General features: G+C 42.7%; 2 protein-coding genes across 8 annotated transcripts in view; one reads left to right on the plus strand and one right to left on the minus strand.

Annotated features, from left to right (window-relative positions):
- The window catches only part of ZNRF2 (zinc and ring finger 2), an 84390-nt gene extending 82620 nt beyond the window's left edge, over nt 1-1770 (minus strand). For both annotated transcript variants that reach the window (XR_006334934.1, XM_043872391.1), the window contains exon 1: nt 1314-1770. Coding sequence is in view for 1 of the 2 variants with exons in the window: in XM_043872391.1 (XP_043728326.1) it covers nt 1314-1770 (457 nt within the window). In the remaining variant the exon portion in view is untranslated. The remainder of the gene's footprint in view (nt 1-1313) is intronic.
- On the plus strand, nt 1769-21522 carry LOC122674222 (myb-related transcription factor, partner of profilin-like). Of its 6 annotated transcripts, XR_006334933.1 has the most exons (4): nt 1769-2233; nt 2736-2852; nt 3565-3799; nt 3892-4028. XR_006334933.1 is itself a non-coding variant. In XM_043872386.1 (3 exons), the coding sequence occupies exons 1-3, from the start codon at nt 1769-1771 to the stop codon at nt 21323-21325; spliced, it is 729 nt and encodes a 242-aa protein (XP_043728321.1). In that variant the 3' UTR covers nt 21326-21522. The 6 variants fall into 6 exon arrangements, 5 of the variants coding, with proteins under 5 accessions (XP_043728321.1, XP_043728324.1, XP_043728323.1 ...); XM_043872386.1 differs by lacking the exons at nt 3565-3799; nt 3892-4028 and adding an exon at nt 21179-21522; XM_043872389.1 differs by lacking the exon at nt 3565-3799 and having other exon boundaries at nt 3892-4582.
- Nucleotides 21523-27680: the final 6158 nt, after the last annotated feature.

The following is a 27680-nucleotide window of genomic DNA, read 5'->3' on the forward strand; positions in this document are numbered from 1 at the left end:
AAAGTAAAGGTGATTAAACAGTTGTTTTCTATTTTGAATATGCAAAGCGGTATTAAAAAGATGGGGGGAACTAAACATCTCACCCCAATTTTTAATTTGTGCTAATGTGAATATTGACAGTACAGAAAATCAGAGCAATTACATTATTGAACATTTCACTTTACCAACTGCCTGCTCAAATTTCTCACATTTATAAACATGAGTAAAGGAAGCAGAGAAATAGAGAAGATGGTGTTTTCACTACTCACCTGTGCTCAACTGTAATTGTAGGTAATATCATGATGTATAAAGAAAGAAATGATATGGAAATACTTATCTTCTATTGTCTGCATCTCTAACCAGATTTAACTTCTACTCTTCATGAACTGGGAAGGGAGTGTCTTAATTCATTTACCATTAACTGTTCTGAAGGAAAGTAGAAACCATAAAACACAACTGAAGAGGTCGAATTTGCTTTCCTCACATCAGGGATACCCCTCCCCCGTTTCTATCAATTCAAAAAGACAAGCCGTTTTGCTACTAAAATTTCCATTTTTCACAGGGTCTTTCTTGAACCCTAGCGAGCATAGCTTTTCCAAAACACCTGGGCTTTTACTGCATCTTGTAGGCAGAGTTGTAATGATTATTGGTTTCTTTCCTTAAGAAACAGATCTCAATTTTTTAATGCTCTGTCCAAATTAAGCAGGACTCACATTAATCATTATCTAAAGCAGCAGTTTCCTAAGGTTAAAAATATACTTTTCATTAACACATTCACCCAATTAAAGCGTACACAGTAGGTAGGACTACCGACACAAGACTTGAGAATTACAGTTCTACATTAAGTTACTCCAAAAGCGACAGCTCTCTTCTTTTTCAAACACTCATCTGTTCATTTGAGACTCTGACTTTTGGCCTTTAAAAACTGCTCACCACCGGAGTCACCAGATACAACCACATTTAGCAACGGGTCCTGACTTCCTGCTACTAAAAACCACAAACACCAGGGTTATTGCGTTTGTTTTTAAAACAACATTTGCTCCCTTCACCTCCGGGAGCAAACAAGGGCTTTCTGTAGGAGAGAGCCACGAAGAGGTGAGGGTGCACGCGGGGTTCAAAAACCAAACACTGGGGTCCCGCGGTAGCGGCGCTGCAGGGGTTAAGAAGCGCTCTCTCCCTCTGTCTTTCCCTCCCACCCCCAAGAGGGGTGACCCGGCCCGGCCGCGCGACGAACCCCCGGCGCTCAGGCTGAAGGAGAAAAGGAGAAGGGTAAAAATAAGCGCAGCCGCGGCCCACGTGCCGCCCGCGGGAGCCAGAGAGGGAAGGGGCCGTACCTCCAAACATGTGCGGCGAGAGGTGAGCTGGTAGGGAGCCGATCACCAGGCGCGGCCCTCCGGGACCCCCGCTCGCCGGCCGGTCCCTGCCGCCGCTGCTGCCGCCGTCCTCCGGGCTGCTGTGAACGGAGTCCTGCGAGCCGTACGGGCCGCTGCTGCTGTTGGGGATGCTGAAGGTGGACTGAGCCGCTCGGGCCCCCGACGCCACGGTCCCCACGGCCCCGCCGAGGGAGCGGCTGCGCGGGGCCGCCGAGGCCGCCGCGGCGCCGCCGGAGGCGCTGGGCTGGTGCGCGCTGGGCACCTGAGCCGGAAACCGCCCAGCAGCTGCGGCTCGCGCCCCGCCGCCCGCGGTCCCGTTGGCCCCTCCGCTGCTGCTGCTGCTGGAAGGTAAATCCGAGCCCGAGTACGCGCGGGTGCGGCCGTTAGCAGCGGCCGGGCCGCTCTGCTTGGCGCCCATGTCCGCCCTGCCCCGGGCCGGGCCCGCGCACAGCGCCCGGAGCGCCGGGAGGGCGGGAGCGAGCGCGGGAGCGAGAGGGCAGGGCCGAGGCGCGGAGGCCGGCGCAGAAAGAAGCCCGCACGTCCAGGGCCGCCGCCCGGCGCCCCTGGGGGCGGTCGGCGTCCGCCGCGCTCTTCTAGGGGGTGACGAGCGAGATCGACGGCCTGTCTGGGTACTCGGGAGACGAGGAGAGACGGTGAGGAAGGAGGTCCCGGCTCCCGCGGGCGCCGATCGTTGGCTCCGGCGGGAGGGGCGGCTCAGGTGGCTGCGCGGCTGCCGCTGCTTTCGGTTCTGGTGCGCCGCGACGGGCCGCTGCCGCTCTCTGCCGCCGCCGCTGCGCTCTGCGCCCGGGCCCTCGGCACCGCCTCCTCCCGGGCGGCCGCCGCTACCGCCGCCATCCTCCTGCTCCCACGGCGGCTCACGGGTGAGTGGGAGGTGCCCGCCCAGACTCCGCTGGGGTCACCTTCCCTCCTCCCCCAGCCACCCAGCTGTTATTAACTGAGAAGGAGGAAAAACGGGTGGCGCGGGAGGGGAGGACGCAGGAGGAGAGGGAGGGGCAGCGCGCGCTTCCCGGCAACCGTCACCGCGCTCCCCCAGAGAAGGAGGGGCCGGGGGGTAGGGTCTGGACCACGAAGGTGGGGGGTGCTCAGCGGGGAAGGAGGTACTGCGGCCCTCGCACCGGAAGGCGGAGGACCAGCGCGGCCCCAGGGTGCGCCCGAACCCGTGTGTTTGGGTCGCGCGCGGTGACCCCGCCCCCGCCCCCTGGCGCCGCCGGGCGGATTGGCTCCCACCGGCCTGGCCCCGCCTCCCCCCTCGCCGCGGCCTTCCCGCTCCTACCCTGTCTCGCCTAGGTGCCTTGGTGGGGTAGGTGCTGCCACCCGCGGATTCGGTGATGGACAGGTCTCTGGCCCCGCCCTCTCCTGCAGGGCGCGCCCCCTCTCCACCGCGGGGCCTGCTCTGATTGGAGGGACGGAGCTCCTCCGGGCGCCAACCAGAAGACGGCCCCTCCTCCTGCACGTGGCCCTCGGACGCTGGACCTGAAGGTGGGTAGTCTTCACCTTCTTAAAGCTGAGGCTGGGAGTGTTTCTGTCCTCTGTCTCTAGCCATTGCGTTTGAGTGGGTGTCGACCTTCCTCCTTGATGTTACTCCAAGTGCGTATTTTAAATAAAGCAGAAGCTCACCAATCTGATGATAAAAAACTGAAAACAAAAGAAAGAACCTAGGAAGCTGAAGGCAACTTGATCTGAATTAGATCTATCCCATTTAAACACTCCGACTGTGGAGAAAGCAGAGTTAATAGAACTAAAGATAATCCAACATGATCTTCAGCAGTAGAGCAAAAACTGGCACAGAGACAGCTGCAACCGATTCATAAGACCTGGGGTCTAGGTCTGGGACCAAAACTAAGTGTAATAAGCAAATCATTTTACCTTTGTGGATGTTAGTTTCCTTACCTGGGATGTTTGTATCAAATCTCCACAGCACCACTGCTTTAAAACCCTGTAATTTCTCTAAAATGGCCATTAATACTAGGTTGGTGCAAACGTAATTACGGCTTTTGCATTGTTTAAATTTTCCATTTGATATTGGAATACATTCTTAAATAAAAATGGTTGTGCTGTACATCATTTTAATGCACATTTCTTACTTGGCTGACTTACTTGTTTTTGGCTGACTTATTACTTGTTTATATTTATTTCAACTATGGAAATGATGTTAGAGAAAAAGCAAATTCAAGCGACTTTCCTATTCGAGTTCGCAGAGACAACTCACAACAATACATTTGGCCCAGGAACTGCTTACAAATGTACAGTGCAGTGGTGGTTCAAGAAGTTTTGCAGAGTAGATAAAAGCCTGAAGATAAACATAGTGGCTGCCCATAGGAAGTTGACAATAACCAATTGAGAGGCTTACAACTACATGAGAAGTTGCCCAGGAACTGAACATCAACCATTCTACAGTTGCCCAGCATTTGAAGCAAATTTGAAAGGTGAAACGCTCGAGAAGTGGGTGCATCATGAACTGACTAAAAATGAAAAAAATCATCATTTTGAAGGGTCATCTTGTCTTTTTCTACATTAGGTTCTTCTCTTATTCTCTGATTGTGATATGTGACAAAAAGTGGATTTTATATGAGAACCAGCAATGACCAGTTCAGTGGTTGGACCGAGAAGAAGCTTCAAAGCACTTCCCAAAGCCAAACTTGCACCCAAGAAAGGTTATGGCCACAGATTGGTGGTCTGTTGCCAGTCTGATCCACTACAGCTTTGTGAATCCCAGCAAAACCAACACATCTGGGAAGTATGCTCAGCAAATCAATGAGATGGACCAAAAGCTACAACACCTGCAGCTGGCATTGATCAACAGAACCGGCCCAGTTCTCCTCCATGACAACACCTGACTGCACATCACACAACCAACACTTCAAAAGCTGAACGAATGGGCTATGAAGTTTTATATCATCCACCATATTCACCTGACCTCTCATCAACTATCACTTCTTCAAGCGTCTTGACAACTTTTTGCAGGGAAAATGCTTCCAGAGCCAGCAGAAGGCAGGAAATGCTTTGCAAGAGTTCATCAAATCCCTAAGTATGGATTTGATACTACAGGGATAAACAAACTTATTTCTTGTTGGCAAAAATGTGTTGATTGTAATGGTTCTTATTTTAATCAATAAAGATGGGCTTGAGCCCAGTTATGGTGATTTAAAATTCACGGTCTGAAACCGCAATTATATTTGCATCAACCTAATAAAATTCTTCTCACTCCAGTCCAAACTGTAATGTGGTATTTTGGTGGCAAAGCATGGTCTAGATACCCAGTGGACACCCTGCTGTGACCCTTCGATTTTTAAAATTCCTAAAAGTGTTCCCTATGTGAAAATAATAGTAACTTGTATTTTTTTGTACAAACAGCATAAATACTTGGTTTTTTTTCTCATACTTGTAATGAGTAATTTATGTAATGATTATCACTTTGAAGTATGAAAATCAAGTTTTTAAACAGAACTGAAGAATATAAGTATAGCTATTGATGTACCGTGTGTGTGTGTGTATATATATATATATATATATATATAACTACTCAATTCAAATCTTGAGCTACTCAAAATTCTTTCATCTTGGGTATGAGCTTAATGAAACCAACGTTTACTTCAGTTCAGTCACTTAGTCGTGTCCGACTCTGCAGCCCCTTGGACTGCCACACGCCAGGCTTCCCTTTCCATCACCAACTCCCAGAGCTTGCTCAGACTCATGTCCACCGAGTCACTGATGCCATCCAACCATCTCATCCTCTGTCATCCCCTTCTCCTCCTGCCTTCAATCCTTCTCAGCATCAGAGTCTTCCAATGAGTCAGTTCTTTGCATCAGGTAGCCAAAGGATTAGAGCTTCAGCATCACTCTTTCCAGTGAATATTCATGGCTGATTTCCTTTATGATTGACTGGCTTGATCTCCTTGCAGTCCAAGGGACTCTCAAGAGTCTTCTCCAATACCACAGTTCAAAAGCATCAATTCTTCAGTGCTCAACCTTCTTTATGGTCCAACTCTCACATGCATGCATGACTGCTGAAAAAAACCATACCTTTGACTAGTCGGACCTTTGCAGCAAAGTAATGTCTGCTGTCTAGGTTGGTCATAGCTTTTCTTCCAAGGAGCAAGCGTCTTTTAATTTCATGGCAGCAGTCATCATCTGCAGTGATTTTGGAGCCCAGAAAAATAAAGTCAGCCACTGTTTCCCCATCTGTTTGCCATGCAGTGATGGGACTGAATGCTATGATCTTAGTTTTCTGAATGTCGAGCTTTAAGCCAACTTTTTCACTCTCCTCTTTCACTTTCATCAAGAGGCTTTTCAGTTCCTCTTTACTTTCTGCCATAAAAGGGGTATCATTTGTATATCTGAGGTTATTGATATTTCTCCAGGCAATCTTGATTCCAGTTTCTGTTTCATCCAGCCCAGCATTTCTCATGATGTACTCTGCATATAGATTAAGCAGGGTGACAACATACAGCCTTGACGTACTCCTTTCCTAATTTGGAACCAGTCTGTTGTTCCATATCTGGTTCTAACTGTTGCTTCTTGACCTGCATACAGATTTCTCAGGAGGCAGGTAAGTTGGTTCAGCATTCCCATCTCTTTAAGAATTTAACATTTACTTGGTAAGCAAAAATAAAGTTTGAAAGGCCAAAGTCATTACCAGAATGATAAGCTCTAATTTAAGCAGGCAATCTAGTTATTCAATCTGATTTAAGTTTTATTGAATGAGGCCTTTGGTGGAAAACTCTGGTTCAACAGGAATTTATACCAATATGGCAAGAACTTATTGTTAATAGCAAATTATGATTTTCAAAGGGAGTAAAAGACTTTTATAGGTCTCTGAGGAGCTAACAACTGATAAAGAGTTTCACACTTATTATACATTTTATTATATATAAAATGTTATGTGTCATTATACATTATGCATTTTAAAAGTTCAGATAGCTACAATATGGAGCAAACCCCATTCATTAGTTAAAACTGTTAAATGAAAAGATTTAACCCTATGATTCTTGCTCATATTCAAATTTACATATATTTTGCTTCAACACATCCAAACCTATACTTTTAAATCATTTTTACGCAGATGTTAATTACACCTAAAAAAGTACTCAATATTTATTCATTTATTCCTACCTAGGGAAAACATCTCCTTATAGTGCTAGGTTTCCAGTGTTCACACCACTCACAACACCTGGAATTTTATATTTGTTTGATTGTTTATGTCCGTTCTTCACAAGGTTGTAAATTCCATGAGGGCATGGAAAGCATCATTTTTCTGGCTCACCATTGCAATGCTTGACACATAATAACCTTTAGGTAGGTATTTGTTGAATAAATGAATAGTGAGAAGGCCATTTACAAAAAACATAGAGGGTAAAAATTAGAGTTGTAATGATTATTCATTCTCCATCATAAATGTGTGTTTTGTTACTTAGTGCCAGGAACAGCATCTTAATCAGGACAGGCTAAGCCACAAAATGGAAACAATTCCCTGACCTCAGGTTCATGATGCAATGAGAGCACTTTACAAGTTCACTTGGTAAACCCTCTCAGCTCCCTCCAAACAGTTTCCCACTTAAGTGGCAATCCTCAGTGTCTCTTCTCCAAGTGGTGACTCGGGGACCCAGGTTCTTATCCTGTGGCTAAGCAGACCCCTGGTCCCCTCACTAGATCCTGTGCCACCCAAAGAAAAAGACAGATATAGGAAGAAGTTTTGGCCAAGACTAGAAGGTTTTGCATCCCTCTTCCCACTCTCCATGTTGGCAGAAATCAGTCACATGGTCTAACCTACCTGCAAAGGAGTCAGAAAATGTGGATTTGTGTGTGTGCCCAGGAAGGGAAGGAAATAATTTCGGCAAGCACATAGCAAACATATCTTTGCCACACAAGAACAACTGTCTGGCCATCAAACATCTAAGCTAAGTATGAAATCTTAGTAAAACTTTAATTTTTACAATAAAAATTAAGTTACATGAAAAATTTCAAGTGGCAGCTATTATTTTTAAGCCATCAAAATGTAAAGAAAAAAATTTTGTGTCTGTATGGGTCAGCTAAATTTCTTCTGCTTTACATTGTGTGTCTGGAAACACCATCCAGCACAACTGTTCATTTAGTCATTTGGGTCAGTGATCCTCAAAGTATGGTGCCCAGATCAGTAGAATCTGCATCACCTTGAAGTTTGTCAGAAAGGCAATTTTCAGACCCCACCCCCCCCTCCGCCCAGAACTACTAAATCAAAAAGTGTTTGAACAAGCCATTGAAGGGATTCTGAGGCATGCTAATATTTAAGAACCACTTATCTCAATAACCATTAATTAACTTCAAAATAGACTATCATGTTGAAATGTGGTCATCATTTTGATTAAACAGCCTCTCCATATGGATGTCTCTTGTCACTCCACTCTTAACCCATCATCACAGGCTAACTTGAGTATTCTCACTCAACACATGTTAATACTCCCTTCACATCACAGATCTTGCTATTGTTATTATCATCTTCTTGCTGTCATTAAACAGTACTGTCCAGCATCTAACACAGTGCCTGGGACCTGTGATGATACAATAAGTGATCTATGAATGAATGAATGAATGAAGGAGTGAATGAGTATTTCAGCTTAAATGATGGTTTCTGAAGGTCACACATGACCTTATTTCATACTTATCCTCCTTGATGGGCTTCCCAGGTGGTGCTAGGCCAAAGATCCTGCCTGCCAATGCAAGAGACAAAAGAGCCTTGCGTTCAATCCCTGAGTCAGGAAGATCCCCTGGAGGAGGGCATAGCAACCCACTCCAGTATTCTTGCCGGGAGAATCCCATGGACAGAGGAGCCTGGCGGGCTGCAGTTCATATGGTCACAAAGAGTCGGACATGACTGAAGCAACTTAGCACGCATGCACGAATCCCCCTTGATTATCGATGCCCCTTCTATTTTCTCTCTGGGTGAGACTTATTTCTTTCCCCTCAAGGATTCTGGAGTTATGAAACTTTGGCCTGCTCTGTTTTTTTTTTTTTTTTTTCCTTGGCCCTCCTCCCTCTCTCCTCTGTCTCTCTCCAAACAGGGATCTACATTAAGCTGTCAGTGTGTTTTATCGTCAACCAAACAGTTCTGATTTCATTTAAAATTTGTAGCTTCTTTATTCTACCTTACCCGTTCTTCAACATTTAAAAGTGCTGCTTCATCCAAATCAGTACACTTGTACAGAACTGAACAAAGCCTTATGGGATCATACCTATGCTACATGGGATACACTCCAGTTTCTGGTCTGTTCCATTTCACTTTTGTAAAATGCTGGTTACTGCCCGATGAATTGATTTTATAGCCCACTCATTGGTTGTAATCTGTTGTTTGACAAATGATGGTCTAAATCAGTGCTTTACAAGCTTCAGTGCATAAGAAAATCAACTGGAGACCTCGCTAAAACAGACGGCTGGGCCCCACCCTCAATGATTCTCCCTTCCATCAGGATCAGACCTTGAGAATGTGCTTTCTAACAAGCAGCCCAGTGATGCTGATGCCACGGGACCTCAGAACACCCTTGGAGAAGCACTCGTCTCAAGGACACTCTCCTGTACCTAATCAGAGCTGTTGTTTTAATGTTCAGTGACTCTTCAAGAGACCAAAGCCCCAGCTCTTTAAAATTGTTTGAAGCTTTCTCATGCTCTGTTTTCCTTTCTCCTGACAGGTTCAAATGATGATATTTGATCAAAGACTTTTGGGGTTCACAGTTAGTTTGTACTGTTAAAGTACTTCCTGTTGACAAAACTGGTGACCAGAAACCCACATTGGAACGAATAAGCTAGTTGTGAGCTTAGTGAAAATACCTGACTGAGCAGTTTGCTGTTATCTAGTTTGAGTTCCAGTCAGAGCACGTCTCTTTCCTTTTGCACTTACTCTTTTTGTGTGTGCTTCTCTCTCCTCTCTCGCCCACTCTTTAAAGTTATGACGGGTCAGACCTTTGACATACAGGACAGCAGATCTGCACCGGGCAGAAGACCTGTCACACCCATTAATCTGCTCAGTCGGGCCCACAGCCTCCCAACCAGGCTTTCCTACAGCCAGCACCAGCCCTGCATTGTTTGCTAAAGTCTCCGCAATCCCACTTGCCTCTTACTATAGTATTTAAAAGATGGCCATGATTTCACCTTTTCTTTCTTTTTTTATTGTTGGTATTATATACTATCTGGTCTCCTTACCAAACTATAGGACTATGTGCACTCAGTCGTGTCTGACTCTTTGCAACCCTGTAGACTATAGCACCAGCCTCCTCTGTCCATGGGATTCTCCAGGCAAGAATACTGGAGTGGGTTGCCATTTCCTTCTCCAGGGGATTTTTCCAACCCAGGGATCAAACCCGCATCTCTTGCATCTCGTGCATTGCAGGCTGATTCTTTACTGCTGAGCCACCATAGGTATAATAACCTGTCTTTAAACAGACCTTTTTCCTATTCTTATGTTTCATTTCTTACATAAATAAATGAGGCATCTAAACATTAAAATTTATCCTAATCCACTCTGCAAAAGACTTAAATGGTGATTAGAAACCTATATCTTAATAAAACTGAAGTCACTTGAGAGGAATATTTAGGACTCGTTGGGTAGTTTTTCATAGGACATCAATAATTTAGATAATGTCTTTAACACACGTTTTTGAGGATCACGAGTAAGCCAAATTCTTCCATCCCTTTACTTTCATTGATTCTTTAATCAATCATGCCTGTCTTCCAAAAGATGGAGCCATCATGATAGGATTCTAAGCACACACCATGAAGTAGTTAAGCTCAGGCCAGCATTAGGCCCTGACTTTGCCTAGCTCTGGCTGTGGGATTTAGGACAAGCCACTTCACCTGGCTAAACCTGTTTCCTCTGTAAAATGCAGATGATCATAATACCCATCTCACAGAGCAGTTGTAAGTCTCAAAAGACTCAGTCTCTATTGGAAAATACTTTGAAATTTGTTAATAGATGCACATATTTTAATCTCAATGTGATTGTCCCTAGCAGGTTGTAATAATTTGCATATTACTTCTAGCAGGTTATGATATTATTCAGTTTAATATATACTAGTACTGACTGGGATTGATTTTACCACTTTGTATAATTTGAATACATTGTTGACACAATTTATTGGTAATAATTGTTTAGCAGTAATTTACTAATAAGTATGTCTATCACTACTCTAATTTTGATGACAATATGACATAATGGCAAATCTAATTGTCATAGGATGGATGAATATATATGCATCTATATATATTAAATTTGAAAAGAAATTGTCATTAAGAGACCAGGGACTAGCTATTTGAAATATATCTAAAGCTTTAAAAACAAAAAATCTCGAGTCTACAAGATAATTAAATTACGCTTTCACTAAGGAGACTTCAGCGTCCTAAACAGGACTAAACATGTTGTGACAGCATTTCATGTTAATCAGTGGCCAGATCCCTAAGCTATGTCAAACACAGATTCTGAAATCATTTTCCTTTCCCAAAACAGCTTGAGATACAATGTCAGCAACTACTAATAAAAATAACTTAATTCTTGCTTATCAAAATGATATGGAGTATCATTAAGAGCGTAAATGTTTATATTATGCTGTCTTCTCAATCCACCTTGGACTGCAAACAATATATTTTTTTCAGTATTTAAAAGCCCTATTTTAAAACCCATCATACAAAACAACCACAACACATGATGATTTCCCTCACTTATGAAGAAATCCTCAGCTTCCCCACACTGTTTTAAATTTAAAAGGAATCCCTGCTCTGAGAGGCATACTGTCAAAAAAAACTTAAGATTTAGTGGAAAGGTGTGTCATGAGGTCAGTACCAAGGGGCGTTTCCCTGCCTCCAGAAGTGAAGAATAGCTTGGCTTGGAGAAAAAATAGCTCTCTGCTACATAATGCATGTGGGCTCTTATCCAGTGCATATACACTTGCCCTCTTGCTTCCTGTCACTTGCTGAAATCGCTATGGTTATACATCAATGATTAAATAGTATTATAAGACATTTTCCCTAACCATCTCCTCCCCTAGCCCGAAAAGTAGCCAAAAGCCCCAATGAAAGCAAGCCCCTTATTTTAAGCCTAGATTGCATAAGCCTCCCAAATACAGAACTCTGTTCCTGTTTTATTTTTAACTCCCTACAGTGCCTGCCTCTGAGACACTGTGCATATAAGAGACATTAGTATCCGCTGTGGATCACGATGGGCAGCCGTGACAAAAACCTGTCCTGAATCTCCTGATTTACCAGGCTGTCATCACCGCATTAAGTTTGCATGTGTCCCATTTGCCATCTTCTATGCTTTTCAGCCAGGGAAGCCTATATCTTCAGGTGGCCAGTTCCCTTTGGGTTGCTGTTGATTGACGTATGCCGCCAGGTTAGGGCAGGTTGGAAGTGGTAAACTCATAATTGCTGGATGATCTATCCTTGGCAACCAGAGAGAAAACAGAGCAATAAGAGCTACTGTTCAACTTGCCCCACCCTCTGTTTCCCAGAAACTAGCTGGGCTCTGGCTGCACTCTCAGGATACAGGTCTAAACCAGGTAGGTTTTGGAACCTAGCCCTGAACTAGGTTGTCCTTGATTCATGGAAACTGCAGAATACCTTGGGACCTGTGCTGGAGATGTCTTCATTCCATAAGCAAAAGGTGACTGAGCATTTGTAATTGCCAGGCCCTGTGTTTACCAGCGGGGATGCAAAGTTAAACAGGGTCCCTGCCTTCGAAAAACATATAGCCTAGAGTCAGGGGACATAGATATAGATCATGAGATGATTAGAGTGCAGTGTGATAAATGCCTGCTGGAGCCGAGTGCAGGGACGGGGGTTGGCTGAAGGACAGATGAATTCCCAGAAGTGATACTGAACTGAATCTTGAGAGTTGGCTTAAGCAGCCACAGGCATTCCAGGCTGAGGGAGCGTGAAGCACGGGAGAGCTCTGAGCATCTGGAGAGCAGCAAGCAGCTCATTAGCGCTGAAACAAAGGGTGGGAGGCGACGAGGCAAGTGACTAGGCTGGAAAAGGAGGTTGAGGCAAAGTCTAACTGGCTTGGAGTTCTGGGCTAAGAGGTTGGATGGAATCAATCCAGAAGACAAAAGAGAACCACTTTCATAAACAGGGAAGTAGCATGATTGTATATACATTTTAGAAGGATAACTCAAGCAGTATTTTGGAGAGTTTCTTGATAGGAGGGAGGAAAGCACAGTGGAAATGGAAGACAAGTCAGGAGACTGAGGTACAGTAGATTCAAAAGCTATTAAGAGAGTAGCCACCATAGGTCTTGGAGGCCCATCAGGTGTTGTATATTACTGAGAAGGGACAGTCAAGGATAACAGGTAAGCTTTTGGGTCCCTGGGAGCACTAGATAGGAAAGATCAATTTTGAGAAATGGGGAAATACATTCAGCTCTACAAGGCAGAACAAAACCAGCCTTTAGGTTGTAGCAAGCCATAGAGTGAAGTTCTGTTGGCTTTAGACATCCAATCCTATACTGAATTTGCACAGGGATATAAGCAGCCTTCTCAAAGCCCTGGATTTCATTTAGTACAATGCTTCTCAGGGCAAGAACCACATCTCCCACTGTCTCCAACTCAGTGCTCTTCCTAGGGTAGACATTCTGAATGTGCGGAACCACAAGGGCAAGGAGAGGTAGTGCTGTGTGCAGTCAGGTTGGAGGGTGACCAAATATTAATGCTGGGTGTGGCAAATTTATTTTTCCTCCTTGTTAACATTCCATGAATAAAGGAAATTTAGGCCTTGTTATTTTCCCACACAGTCTACTATGGACAGCAGTTTTCTATCACAGTGAATTAGGCTATTAAAAAGTTCATCACCTCAAAAATTGCATCTTTGCCACTGGACCACCGGGAAAGTCTCAGTGACTAAGATACAATTTTTGAGGTGATGAACTTTTTAATAGGCCAATTCAAGCCCTGGTCAAGGAACTAGATCCCACATGCCACAACTAACAGTTTGCATGCTGCAACTAAAGATCTTACAGGTCACAACTGATAGAGATCCTGCATGCCACAACAAAGATCGAAGATCACTGTGCCTCAAGTAAGACCCCGCATAGACAAATATATCAGTAAATAAAAAATAAGTATCTAGATGGGGAACACATGTAAATCCATGGCTGATTCATGTCAGTGTATGGCAAAAACTATTACAATATTGTAAAGTAATTAGCCTCCAACTAATAAAAATAAGTGGAAAAAAAAGAAAAAAAAGTATGTAAAAATTGCATCTTATATTGTTGTACTTAAAATAATGACTGTGATAGGCAGGGAAATGCCCACCTAAAGATGTCTATGCCTTTATCCATGGTACTTGTGAATATATTACCTTACATGGCAAGAGGGGCTTTGCAGGTATAAATAAATGAAGGGTCTTGAGATAGGGAGATTGTATGAATCTGAATAGGCTCAATTTAATTTCAAGGTTCCCAGAATTGAAAGAGACACGTGTACCCCAATGTTCATCGCAGCACTGTTTACAATAGCCAGGACATGGAAGCAACCTAGATGTCCATCGGCAGATGAATGGGTAAGAAAGCTATGGTACATATACACAATGGAATATTACTCAGCCATTAAAAAGAATCCATGTGAATCAGTTCTAATGAGGTGGATGAACCTGGAGCCTATTATACAGAGTGAAGTAAGTCAGAAAGAAAAACACCAATACAGTATACTAACGCATATATATGGAATTTAGAAAAATGGTAACGATGACCCTATATGCGAGACAGCAAAAGAGATACAGATGTAAAGAACAGACTTTTGGACTCTGGGAGAAGGCGAGAATGGGATGATTTGAGAGAATAGCATTGAAACATGTATATTATCGTATGTGAAACAGATCGCCAGTCCAGGTTCAATGCATGAGACAGGGTGCTCAGGGCTGGTGCACTGGAATGACCCTGAGGGATGGGATGGGAGGGAGGTGGGAAGGGGTTTCGGGATGGGGAACACATGTACACCCATGGCTGCTTCAGGTCAGTGTATGGCAAAAACCACTACAATATTGTAATTAGCCTCCAACTAAAATAAATTAAAAAAATAATTTCAAGTTTCCTTATAAGTGAAACAGGGAGGAGGAGAGGAGAGGCACTAGATGTCAGTGTGGATTTTCCCGACCGCCACCCTCTCTCCTCTGCAGGAGATGTACCAGACAGCACCCTGGGTCCTTCCCCAAGTCCTGGCAAACACAGGGCTATTTTCAGAACTGTAATTTCACCAAATATATACTTACATATTTTGACTTTTCAAAATGATACATGCAAGAAGAGTGATACAGTGCAAGGAGACCTCAGTGGGCCATTGCTAAAGACAGGGGGCTACAAGCCAAGGAATGCTGGTAGCTTCTAGAAGCTGGAAAAGGCAAGGAAAAGGATTCTCTCGCGATCCTTCAAGAGGAACACAGTCCCACCAACATCTTGGTTTTAGTCAGTGTGACCCTTTTTGGATTTCTGACCTCTAACACTGCAAGATAGTAAATTTGTATTGTTTTTAGGCAACTGTTTGTGGTAATTTGTTACAGCAGCCCTGTATGTTAGTCAGTTGTGTCGGACTTTTTGCAACCCCATGGACTGTAGCCCACCAGGATCCTCTGTCCATGGAATTCTCTAGGCAAGAATACTGGGGTGGGTTGCCATTTCCTTCTCCAACAGCAGCCATAGGAAATGAATACGTTGATTGTTCTTTAAGACTTCAGAAGCTCCCTGATGACAAGCTGCGTTTAAAAAAGAAAAATCTAATAACCATGGCCAATGAAATTCTTATGTAGCTACTCATACATATTTCTCCTTGGCTTCCTGCCCTATTCGTGAGTCATGGTAGCATAAGATGCTTGATTTCCTGAAGCTAGGTATTACAAGTATCTGAGACCGCACGCTGCTTTTGAAAGACCCTAAGTGGAACACAGCTGGGGCTTCCCATTACCTGCCTCAAAACAGCGTGGTAAGCTGCCTTCCAAATGCAAGCAATGAGATTAGGTCACAGCATTAAAAAGAACAGCCTTTGGTTCAGGGTTTCTGTGTTTTACAATAGCTCTGAAAAGTCAAAATATGTAAGTATATAATATATTTGGTGAAATTACAGTTCTGAAAATAGCCCTGTGTTTGCCAGGACTTGGGGAAGGACCCAGGGTGCTGTCTGGTACATCTCCTGCAGAGACGGTCGGGAAAGCCCACACTGACATCTAGTGATGCAAAACTGCACTGCTAAAGGTTCCAAACCTGAAAGAGTTTGCGTCAACCGGTTCCTCGTTTTCTTTTTCGATGCGCTTACCCTCCTAGAGGGCTCAGGACTCCGCGTGGACCGGGACACTGACCAGGTGACGTCAGCGGTCGTGGGCGGGGCCAAGGCGGGTCGGGCTCCTTGACGCTGTGTGTGTGTGTGTGTGTGGGTGTGTGTGTGGGTGTGTACAAAGTTCAGTCATCTAAGAATTTTGCATCTTCGTTTTTAGAAATGATCATTTCTGCGCTCTATTAAGCTACAAATTTTACTTCTAAAAGCCTTTTGGTGCTTCTGGTGACCAGACCCTTTAGTGCCAAATGAGTTTAAGAGCACTTACGTTTACAAGGTTCACAAAGAAATCGCTTCGGCTGTGATACCCGGAGCAAGGAATAATCTGCGTCAGGGAAGCACAGGTGCAGCAGGTACATGCCTTTTTTTGCCCCTGGGACTTTATCTGCCTTTGATCTTCATCAGCTATGTAGCCTAAAGCACAGAAGAAATGGCAAAGAATGCCCCTTACATTTCACTTTTTTCCTCCGGATGCACATGGTGAAAATAAGTCAACAGAATTATGATTTCTACGTTTCCTTACTGCGGGCAAAATTAGAAGCAAGACATGGGTTTTGAAGGCTGTTGCAGTAACCCAGGTGCAAAATGATGAGGGCTGCACAATCATGTGAATACACTTAACTGCCACTGAGCTATACACTTAAAGATGCTTTGAATAAACAAGGTCCTACTGTATAGCATGAGAACTATAATCATGATCCTTAATTAAATAGTAATGAAAAAAGTGTGAAAAAGAATATGTGTATGTGTAACTGAATCACTTTGCTGTTTGCTGTACAGTAGAAATTAACTCAACATTGTAAATCAATAATACTTCAATAAAATAATTTTAATGATTAAAATTTTTGTTATGTATATTTTACCACCAGAAAAAAAAAATAGTAAGAGGCTGACCTGCATCAGAAACAGTAGGAAAGGAAGAAGAGTCTACAGGCCTAATGAAATGACTGGGTGGAGACTCATTTTCGTAGCATGGGCAAATTGTGAACAAATAATAAACTCTAGAAGATTAACACCAAAAACACTCTTACAACTGTCTGAAACAAACATACTGAAACAGTGTGGAACAACTTCATCAGATTTTACAATGAAGTGTATTTTTTTTCATACATTTAGAACACTTTCTTTTATGGCATAAAAATACCAAGCTTCAAGCAAATCATACAGATGGGAAAATAAAATGTGCTACACTAAAAGCACACAGATTTAGCAGAGAAAGGGCAAAAAGAAAACACACACACACGTACACACACACACACTTCATGAGGGATCTCTGATTCAGTTTTGAGTGTCAGAAGTAAGAGAGAGATAAAAAAACATTTCCAGAATTGAGTTCTTTTGGTAAGGCAAGCAAAAACAAAAAAGATATTTAAATAGGAGGAACTTCAGACATGACTTGTGCAAAGAGCAGGTTCACATGTTTGGAAATGACAATTTGTTACTTTTTAGAATTTGTAACATATTGAAATTATAGTTCATTGGCATTCCAGGAGGAATTAGGAGATCTGAAATTTCTTCAGTAAAATGCAACATTTCAATTAACATTCAGACCTACATCTATCCAGTTTCTCTAATATGTCTTTTATTTATTTTTTTCTAGTATGTCTTTTAGCACACATCATCAGTTCAGTTCAGTTCAGTCACTCAGTCATGACCGACTCTTTGTGACCCCATGAACCGCAGCGCGCCAGGCCTCCCTGTCCATCACCAACTCCCGGAGTCTACCCAAACCCATATCCATTGAGTCAGTGATGCCATCCAACCTTCTCATCCTCTGTCGTCCCCTTCTCCTCCTGCCCTCAATCTCTCCCAGCATCAGAGTCTTTTCAAATGAGTCAGCTCTTTGCATCAGGTGGCCAAAGTATTGGAATTTCAGCTTCAGCATCAATCCTTCCAATGAACACCCAGGACTGATCTCCTTTAAGATGGACTGGTTGGATCTCCTTGCAGTCCAAGGGACTCTCAACAGCCTTCTCCAACACCATAGCCCAAAAGCATCAATTCTTTGGCTCTCAGCTTTCTTTATAGTCCAACTCTCACATCCTTGGGCTTCCCTAGTGGCTCAGACAGTGAAAGCTTCTGCCTGCAATGCTGGAGACCCAGGTTCAATCCCTGGGTCAGGAAGATCCCCTGGAGAAGGAAATGGCAACCCACTCCAGTAATCTTGCCTGGAAAATTCATGGGGCCGCAGAGTCGGATGCGACTGAGGGACTTCACTTTCTTTCACTTTCTCACATCCTTACATGACCACTGGAAAAACCACAGCCTTGACTTTTCAGACCTTTGTTGACAAAGTAATGTCTCTGCTTTTTAATATGCTGTCTAGGTTGGTCATAACTTTCCTTCCAAGGAGTGTCTTTTAACACATGTCATACTACTAATAAATTTTGCTCTGTTTCTTCATGCCTGCCCCTCTCCAATGACTGGGTGATGTGAAAAATACTGTCAAGACGGTCAAGGCCAATATGGTAGCTACAATTAAGATTTCATTTTAATACAGCAGGATTTTCTTAGGATTTTTTTCCTACTGAATTAAATTTATTTGATAATAACTCATGATTTTCAGTGGTAAAAGAGTTTCTTCTGGAGCTCACAAAGAACTGAAAAAGAACAACTTGAAAAAAAATTTTTTAAGCCCCATCATGCAGAAATTTTACTTAGTTTGATACACATGAACTTTAGAGAATATCTCCTCGAGGAGTTTTATAAACACAGTCACTATGCAGGGGAAGAGCAAATGTCTGCTGTCTTCAATGCTCAATATTAGAATGATAATGACCTACAGTCACATTTAAAATAGTGATGGCTTGATAAAGTGGGTAACAGAAACCATCTTGTTTTTCATAATTTAGTGTAATCAAGCTAATGGATTTTGTATACTTTTCCAAACTACTTAGTGGATATTTTATGATGAAAAATAATTATCTTTCTTGTCAGGCAAGATATAAAGAACCCAGATTTCCTCATTTGAAGAGTGGATAGCATCAGAAATAAGTTTACATCTGTTGAAGCAGTAATTCTAGGCATTGATCTACAGACTGATGCAGGTCTGTGATGAAGGCTTCACAGTAAACTAAGAAAAATTAGTTCAATGCAGCAGTTGCTTTCTTACCTAGAAAAAGCTAAATGTCTTCCAACAATATGATGATACCTCCAAAAATTAAGCATTCAGTTACCATATGAACCAGCAATCCCACCTCTGGGATTATACCCAAAAGAATTGAAAGCAGTGACTCAAACAGATTTGTTCAACCTATTCATAGCAGCATTACTAGAAAGAGCCAAAAGGTGGGAGCAACCTGTGTTCATCTATGGATGAGTGGATTAGAAGAATGTAGTATATACATATGATAAAATATTATTCAGATTTTTTTTTTTACTTGAACAATAGACATAAATTTATTTCTCACAGCTCTGGAGCTGGGAAGTCCAAAATCTGGGTGCCAGTAGATCTGGTGTCAGGTGAGAGCCCCCTGATTTGTAAATTACTGTCATTTACTGTCATTACTGAATTCTCATTGTATTCTCACATAATGGAGAGCAGAGGGAGAGCAGGAAGGAAGCAAACTGTGACACATGCTACAACAGGGATGAAACCTGAAGACTTGAAAGGAGTCGGTCACAAAAACAAGCAAACAAAAATACTGTATGATTCCACTTACATGAGGTACCTAGAGCAGTCAAATTCAGAGAAACCAAAAGTAGAATGGTGGTTGTCAGGGGCTAGGGGGAGGGGGATATTGTGAGTTGTTAAGGGGTACAGAATTTTAGTTTGGCAGGATGAAAAATTTTGGAGACTGGTTACACAATAATTTAACATAATTAACAGTACACTTAAAAATGGTAAAGATGGGAAATTTTCTGCTACCATATTTAAAATTTCTTAAGGCTAAACATATTCATTTCACAAACTTTCCTTTAAGATTATGTCCTTTCTAATCTTATGATAATTGTAGAGAGCAGTAGTTTGGGGAATTTTTTGTTTTGTTTTGTTTTGCTTATTTGGGATCTTTTTTTTACTTCCTTATTTGACACTATGAGATATTGGCACCCTGATATTGATTCCCAAACTCATTTTGAATTTTTATTCACCTGTGAAACCTAGAAGGTAGGGAACCATTGCTGAAGAGATCAGCAGTTCTCACTTTTGCTTTTGCTACCTTTCCCACAGCCTCAATAGGGCATACTGTCAGCTGGAATTTTGGGCTTAAAGGGGCAGGATGCATATCAAAAGAGCTGGGAGTCATGTACCTTAGACAAAGACCCTGGCTGATTCTAACAGGGCCCTCTCCCCACACCCAAATGGCAATGACTACTTCCCAAACCCAGCTAAACTGAGAATTCCTGCTCAGTAGTATTAATATATCCAGGATATTTGAGTGGGGTTAGAAAGGACCTTGAATTTTCATTGGAAGGAATGATGCTAAAGCTGAAGCTCCAATACTATGGCCACCAGATGTGAAGAGCCAACTCACTGGAAAAGACCCTGATGCTGGGAAAGGTTGAAGGCAAAAGGAGAAGAGGGTGGCAGAGGATAAGATGGTAAGATAGCATCACCAACTCAATGGACATGAATCTGAGCAAACTGTGGGAGATACTGAAGGACAGGGAAGCCTGGCATGCTTCGGTCCTTGGAGTCACAGAGTCAGACATGTCTTAGCAACTGAACAAGAAGAAAGGGCCTGGATACCTCATTTATTAATTCACCATCTGGCCTTCTGCACAGGTCTATGCCTTAGTCTGCCAGAAAATGGGTAGAACTTCTAGGGAAGGCAAGCCCTTCTGAAATATCCAACAACCAAAACCATACAGAAGGCTTTTTAAAAAAATTTCTGATACAAATCCTTCACACTGGAATTTGAACATATTTTTCTTTACTCTTCCAGGCTGTTATTTAATATTCTGGGTTATTTTTTCTGCAAGGGAAAATGGAAGGATTTAAGTCTGGTCTTCCAAACTGTGGATGTCATCCATTAGTGATGCAGGAAGCCAGTTCAATTAGGCATGACCAGTATTTATTTTTTTAATGAAGGAAAAGAGTATTGAAATACTAGAAACATCAAAGGGCATTACATGTAGTGAAGGTAAATATTACTTCATTGGATTCATCAAATGATCTTTATAATCTGTTATGGCTTCAAATTCTATGATTCTCACTTTCATAGTAAATACAGAACTCTCCCTTCACCCATACCAGCTTCCCATCCCCCTCAACAAATCAAGGGCTTCCCAGGTAGCTCAATGGCTCAATTTGCCTGGAAAACCCCATAGACAGAGGAGCCTGGCAGGCTCCATAGAGTGAAAAAGAGTCAAACACAAGTGAGCGAGTGAGCATAGTTGCAACAGATCCAAGAACTCCTATTTGCCTTTGAAACCCATGTGGTGTCCTGGAAGCAATCTGCCTTGACTCTTTCACATGAACTCGGACATCAGGCTTTCCTCTGGATCTCCCTGGCCAATGGGGTAATGATTTTCATAGTGCTTATCCTACAATATTGTAATTGTTTGTTCATCTTCCCACAGAGCTGTGCCTATACTTTGGCAAGGTCAATTGCACATAAGAGAAATGAGTTAAGGAAGACAAGAAGGAAGGAACCAAGCTATATTTGCTTAAACGAGTGGTTCTCAGACCTGGCATCACATCAGAACCCCCTGGGAAACTTTTCATAAGTTCAATACTGAAACCATAACCAGACAAAGCAGAATCACTGTCAGTGGAACCCAGGCATCAGGATTCTTTCAAGCTCCCTAAGGAGCTCCAGTCTCTGTGGGGTCTGGTGCACACAAGGTTTGTTTGAGCCCTCTGAGCATGTCTGGCAGGTATGGGGTTTGATTCTAAACATGATTTTGCCCCTCCTTCTGTCTTGTTGGGGCTTCTCCTTTGCCCTTGGATGTGGGGCATCTTTTTTGGTGGGAGCCAACATTCTCCTGTTGATGGTTATTCACCTACGAGTTGTAATTTTGGAGTTCTCACAGAAGATGAGCACATGTCCTTCTACTCCGCCATAATTGTTGAGTTGTTTGTTTTTTGTCCAAGCTGGATTTAGAAAAGGCAGAGAAACCAAAAATCAAATTGCCAACATCAACTGGATCATCAAAAAAGCAAGAGAGTTCCAGAAAATCATCTACTTCTGCTTTGTTGACTACACCAAAGCATTTGGCTGTGTGGATCACAACAAATTGTGGAAAATTCTTAAAGAGATGGGAATACCAGACCACCTGACCTGCCTCTTGAGAAATCTGTATGCAGGTCAAGAAGCAACAGTTAGAACTGGACATGGAACAACAGACTGGTTCCAAATCAGGAAAGGAGTATGTCAAGGCTGAATATTGTCACCCTGCTTATTTAACTTATATGCAGAGTACATCATGAGAAATGCTGGGCTGGATGAAACACAAGCTGGAATCAAGATTGCCGGGAGAAATATCAATAACCTCAGATATGCAGATGACACCACCCTTATGGCAGAAAGTGAAGAAGAACTAAAGAGCCTCTTGATGCAAGTGAAAGAGGAGAGTGAAAAAGTTGGCTTAAAACTCAACATTCAGAAAACTAACATCATGGCATCTGGTTCCATTACTTCACGGCAAATAGATGGGGAAACAATGGACACAGTGACAAACTTTATTTTTGGGGGCTCCAAAGTCGCTACAGATGGTGACTGCAGCCATGAAATTAAAAGACCCTTGCTCCTTGGAAGAAAAGCTATGACCAACCTAGACAGCATATTAAAATTCAGAGACTTGCTGGAGAGGGTGTGGAGAAAAGGGAACCCTCTTACACTGTTGGTGGGAATGCAAACTAGTACAGCCGCTATGGAGAACAGTGTGGAGATTTCTTAAAAAACTGGAAATAGAACTGCCATATGACCCAGCAATCCCACTTCTGGGCATACACACTGAGGAAACCAGATCTGAAAGAGACACGTGCACCCCAATGTTCATCGCAGCACTGTTTATAATAGCCAGGACATGGAAGCAACCTAGATGCCCATCAGCAGACAAATGGATAAGGAAGCTGTGGTACATATATACCATGGAATATTACTCAGCCATTAAAAAGAATTCATTTGAACCAGTCCTAATGAGATGGATGAAGCTGGAGCCCATTATACAGAGTGAAGTAAGCCAGAAAGATAAAGAACATTACAGCATACTAACACATATATATGGAATTTAGAAAGATGGTAACGACAACCCTATATGCAAAACAGAAAAAGAGACACAGAAATACAGAACAGACTTTTGAACGCTATGGGAGAAGGTGAGGGTGGGATGTTGCGAAAGAACAGCATGTATATTATCTATGGTGAAACAGGTCACCAGCCCAGGTGGGATGCATGAGACAAGTGCTCGGGCCTGGTGCACTGGGAAGACCCAGAGGAATCGGGTGGAGAGGGAGGTGGGAGGGGGGATCAGGATGGGGAATACGTGTAAATCTATTGCTGATTCATGTCAATGTATGACAAAACCCACTGAAAAAATAAATAAAAAAAAAATTCAGAGACTTTACTTTGCCAACAAAGGTCCCTCTAGTCAAAGCTATGGTTTTTCCAGTAGTCATGTACGGATGTGAGAGTTGGACTATAAAGAAAGCTGAGCACTGAAGAATTGATGCTTTTGAACTGTGGTATTGGAGAAGACTCTTGAGAGTCCCCTGGACTGCAAGGAGATCCAACCAGTCCATCCTAAAGGAAATCAGTCCTGAATATTCATTGGAAGGACTGATGCTGAAGCTGAAACTCCAATACTTTGGCCACCTGATGTGAAGAAATGACTCATTAGAAAAGACCCTGATGCTGGGAAAGATTGAAGGCGGGAGGAGAAGGGGATGACAGAGGATGAGATGGTTGGATGGCATCACCAACTCAATGGACATAAGTTTGAGTAAACTCCGGGAGTTGTTGACGGATAGGGAAGCCTGGCGTGCTGCAGTTCATGGGGTCCCAAAACAGACATGACTGAGCAACTGAACTGAACTGATGGAAGTCCAATGTGCAGACAAGGTTGATACCCACTGGTTTAGACAGGACCTGGGATCATGTTACAGTGCCGATTCTGGTTTCCTAGGTCTGGACTGGGGTCCAGGAATTTTCAAGCATACTTCTAGGTGATATCAATGTTGCTGGTCTGCATATGTTTGAGGAGCTAGAGTATATTATGGATGCTGGCAATATAGAATGAATGAAGATAGCAAAATCAAACAGATCTGGAGGACAGTAAAGTTAGTAACCAGCTATGTGACTTCTGGTGTAAACTTCCTGGTACAATTTCCTACTAGCTGTATGACCCTGGGCTAGTTACTTAAAGGTTTTCCCATCTGATAATGGAAACATAACAGTATTAAACTCATATGTGGTAGTGAAGTGGTAGGGAAGACCAAGCAGCAAACTTCATAAAGACCTTGGCACATACATGTGTTTATTAGTATTATGATTATGCATTCCAACTCAACTTACAATCTTTATGCCCTTGGTAAGTTACTTAACCTCTCTGAGTTTAAGTTTCCTCAAATATAAAATGGGAACTCATAATATCTATCCTACAAGATTGGCCTTACATAAAAAAAATGGCATATAAACTTCTTAGCACAATATCTGACCCATGGACATGGTCAATAAATGGTTATTCTTCTAATTAGTTTCATTTGTATTGGAATAAATCATTCTGACCTCCCATAGGTACAGTCTCTATTTAGCCGTCTGCCAGAACTAGAACCTCCTCCTGCCCACATCCTCCACAGGTCCTAGGCTGTGGGGACAGAGGACAGAAGGTGGAAAGCTCATCTCTTTATTTCAACATGTTACAGTTCAACAGCAGGACTTGTTTTTACCATCCTATTGAGTTTACATGGGTAGGTTTTGGCAGCAGCAATTATTCTTCTTATTACTTTTCAGATGAAGAAGAAATAGACTGGGCTCTGATGTGTCAGATTTTCTCAAGCAAGTCCCACGTGGAGGATAAAAGCTCTCAATTCTAAACAGAGCCAGAGAAAATACTCCTGGCTTCATGCTCCTTTAAAGCCTCTCTTTCAAAATACTTTGAAGACTTACAATGTGCCAGGTGTTGCACTAGTTTCAAACAAACGTTTGAACTAATTGCTACAAGATCATAGGCAGGATTCTGGGGGATGGTGGGAAGCAATCTCTGATGGGTGGAGGCGGGGCCAGACAGGATACAGTGTTTATAGAAGAGGTGCTATGTTGGTTGGGCAGTGAAGGTCAAAGAGGAATCAGTAAGTGGGAAATAGAGGGAAAGTTGCTTAGTAAGAGGAAATGGCATAGACAGTAATGAGGAGGTGGGCAACAGCTTGGTATGTTTGGGGAAGAGCAGGTGTCCAGAATGGAAGAGGACGGAGCCAAAATGTTAGCCTGGAGCCAGACTGTAAGTTAGATAGAAGAGTTTGAATTTTATCCTGTTTGCCATGGTAGAATGAACACACAATTCATCATCCAAATGGGTCACTTTTGAGAATAGAAAGGCATGCTAACCAGATGAGATAACAGAACACCCAACATAAAACTGAACTTTTCCAAGCTAACGGGGCCATTCGGTCACCCTAGCATTGGCAAACACTGTTCAGATGTGCCTGTATTATAGAGGGGAGTCTGATAGCAATGCAGATAGGAAAGCAGAGGGGGTGCCTATAGTCAAGGGGATAAGTAGGAACACAGTGGGCTTGGAGACGAGAGGCATCTAAGAATGTATTATTCAGAAATGGAGTGAATCAATTATATGGAGAAAGAGAGAATAGGTAATGACTCAGTATTTCTAGGCTGGGTAACATGGAGGCTAAGGAAGACAAGAAGAGAAGCAGGTTTGGGGAAACCAGTTTGTACAATCTGAGGCATGCTGAGTTGGAGATATTTGCTAAATATTGGTGTTGATGTCAGTGTCCAGCAGGCTGAGCTGGAGACATGTGGCTCCCAGGTGGAGATGGGAGATATAGGGGGACGAAGGATCAAGTTACTCATGCAGTACTCACAAACAAGACAGACATCATCCTTGACAGCAGAGCATCCATCACTGCTGATCTTTTTAGAGTGGTGCAGGTGGAAGCCACACCACTGCTTGCTGAATATCGCTTGGGAATGAGTACTAGAAGGCAACTAGAAACCACTATTTCCAGGAGGTCAACAACCAGCAGGAAAAGGAGTTACAGCCACTTGAAGGAGAGGCAATTTCCCTATTTTATTTTCCTCATGCTGTTTACTTCTAAGTCTGGTGTAACATGTGGTTAGAAAATTAGAGGAAAAGCAATTGAATTTACCCCATGTTCCTTGGGTCTAAAATTCAGTCAGGAGAGCTGAACTTGAAGTGATTTTCCTTGTCCAAAGTGATGGTAGCTTTAAACCATTATGTTAAAGAGTGTATTTTCCAACCCCAAATCTTGTTGTCTTGGCTTGTATTCAGATGTAACTTGATAATGGCCCCATTAGGACATTTTAGTGTATAATGTTTTCGCACATGTATTGTGGGCCACTATAGATTAGCTATTATAAATAGTGAAAATGTCAATGAAAAGAATTTTATATAATGAATACTCATGATTCTGTGTGTAAAGACCAAAGATGGATGAATCAGTGCCCTCAGAGCCTGCAGAAAGCAATGACTTTCCAAAGACAAAGGCCTTGACTAACTTTGATCTGAAGATATTGCAGGTCACCAAACTTGTCCTTATAGTGGGTCATCTCCAGTGAGAGAGACTTTATGGGCTCCTCTATAATATAAAGCTAGAAAGAAACCCATGTAATAGAAAGCTCAGGGAAAGAGAACTGCCTTGAAAAATTATCAGAGTGTAACTATGAGAAGATGAAGCTATCGAGGGCTGCAGTTCTTGCCTTTACATCCTGATGTATGAAGGGATGAGTAAAAATAGTTTGTTGGCATTAAAAAATGTTCCTACTGATAGACCAGCCTTCCTATATTGATAACAACTCTCCATTTTTTATCTTGGTATAATTTCCATATACTTAAAATTCTCATTAAAAAATTTTTGGTCATATTCCACCTTGAGAATTTCTCTACCATTGCTTTTTCCTACTGGCTATGCATATGATAACTTTTATTTCTCAAATTTCAAACATTGACACTACCATCCATCAGTCTCAGGTAACTTCTCCCTAGTCATGGGAAACTTAGTTATCTGGTGAATATCCTTTTCCCTGAAGCAGTATCATCATTCAGGAAGATTTCAAATTCCATGTGGACACCTTCTGTCTTGGTCCATTTAAGCTGTTAAAAACACAATACCATAAACTGAGTGGCTTATAAACCACAGACATCTGTTTCTCACAGTGCTGAACCTGAGAAGATCTTGAATCAAGGTGCCAATAGATTTGTTGTTTGGTGACGGTCTCCTTCCTGGTTGGTCATCTTTTTCCTCACATGATGGAAGGGGCTGGAAAAGATTGAAGGCAAGAGGAGAAGGGGATCGACAGAGGATGAGATGACTGGATGTCATCACCAATTCAATGGACATGAGTTGAGCAAACTCTGGGAGATAGTGGAAGACAGAGAAGCCTGGCATGCTGCAGTCCATGGGGTTGCAAAGAGTCAGACACAGCTTAGCAACTGAACAGGGAGCTCTCTGAGGCCTCTTTTATAAGGGCACTAATCCCATTCATGAGTGCACCACCTTCATGATCTAATTGCTTTTCAGAGGCCCCATCTCAGAATACCATCACCTTGATGGTTATTATTTAAATGCATGAATTTGGGGAGGATACAAACATATAGACCATGGTATCCTCTCATCAGCCTAGCCTCAAAAATCCATTACCTGCCATTTCTTCCACAGCAGTAGCATTTACCTACCCTCCACTCCAGCTATCCATTCACATGATCCTATCCTGAATCTTGTCATTACTTGAAACTATTCCACTATTTCAAAACATGAATCCACCTGCAATGTCAGAGACCTGGGTTCGATCCCTGGGTTGGGAAAATCCCCTGGAGAAGGGCATGGCAACCCACTCCAGTATTCTTGCTTGGAGAATCCCCATGGACAGAGGAGCCTGGTGGG

The sequence above is a fragment of the Cervus elaphus genome, chromosome 18, assembly GCF_910594005.1.
Source record: "Cervus elaphus chromosome 18, mCerEla1.1, whole genome shotgun sequence".
NCBI lineage: Eukaryota > Metazoa > Chordata > Mammalia > Artiodactyla > Cervidae > Cervus > Cervus elaphus.

Bases quoted from the DNA above. Each gene is read 5' to 3' on its own strand.
- LOC122674222 (XM_043872385.1), top strand. From the start codon at position 1,769: ATGTCCGCCCTGCCCCGGGCCGGGCCCGCGCACAGCGCCCGGAGCGCC. The intron at 2,234-2,735 runs GTGAGTGGGAGG...CCTCTCCTGCAG, and splicing joins GCTCCCACGGCGGCTCACGG to GGCGCGCCCCCTCTCCACCG. The intron at 2,853-3,564 runs GTGGGTAGTCTT...TTCCTATTCGAG, and splicing joins CTCGGACGCTGGACCTGAAG to TTCGCAGAGACAACTCACAA.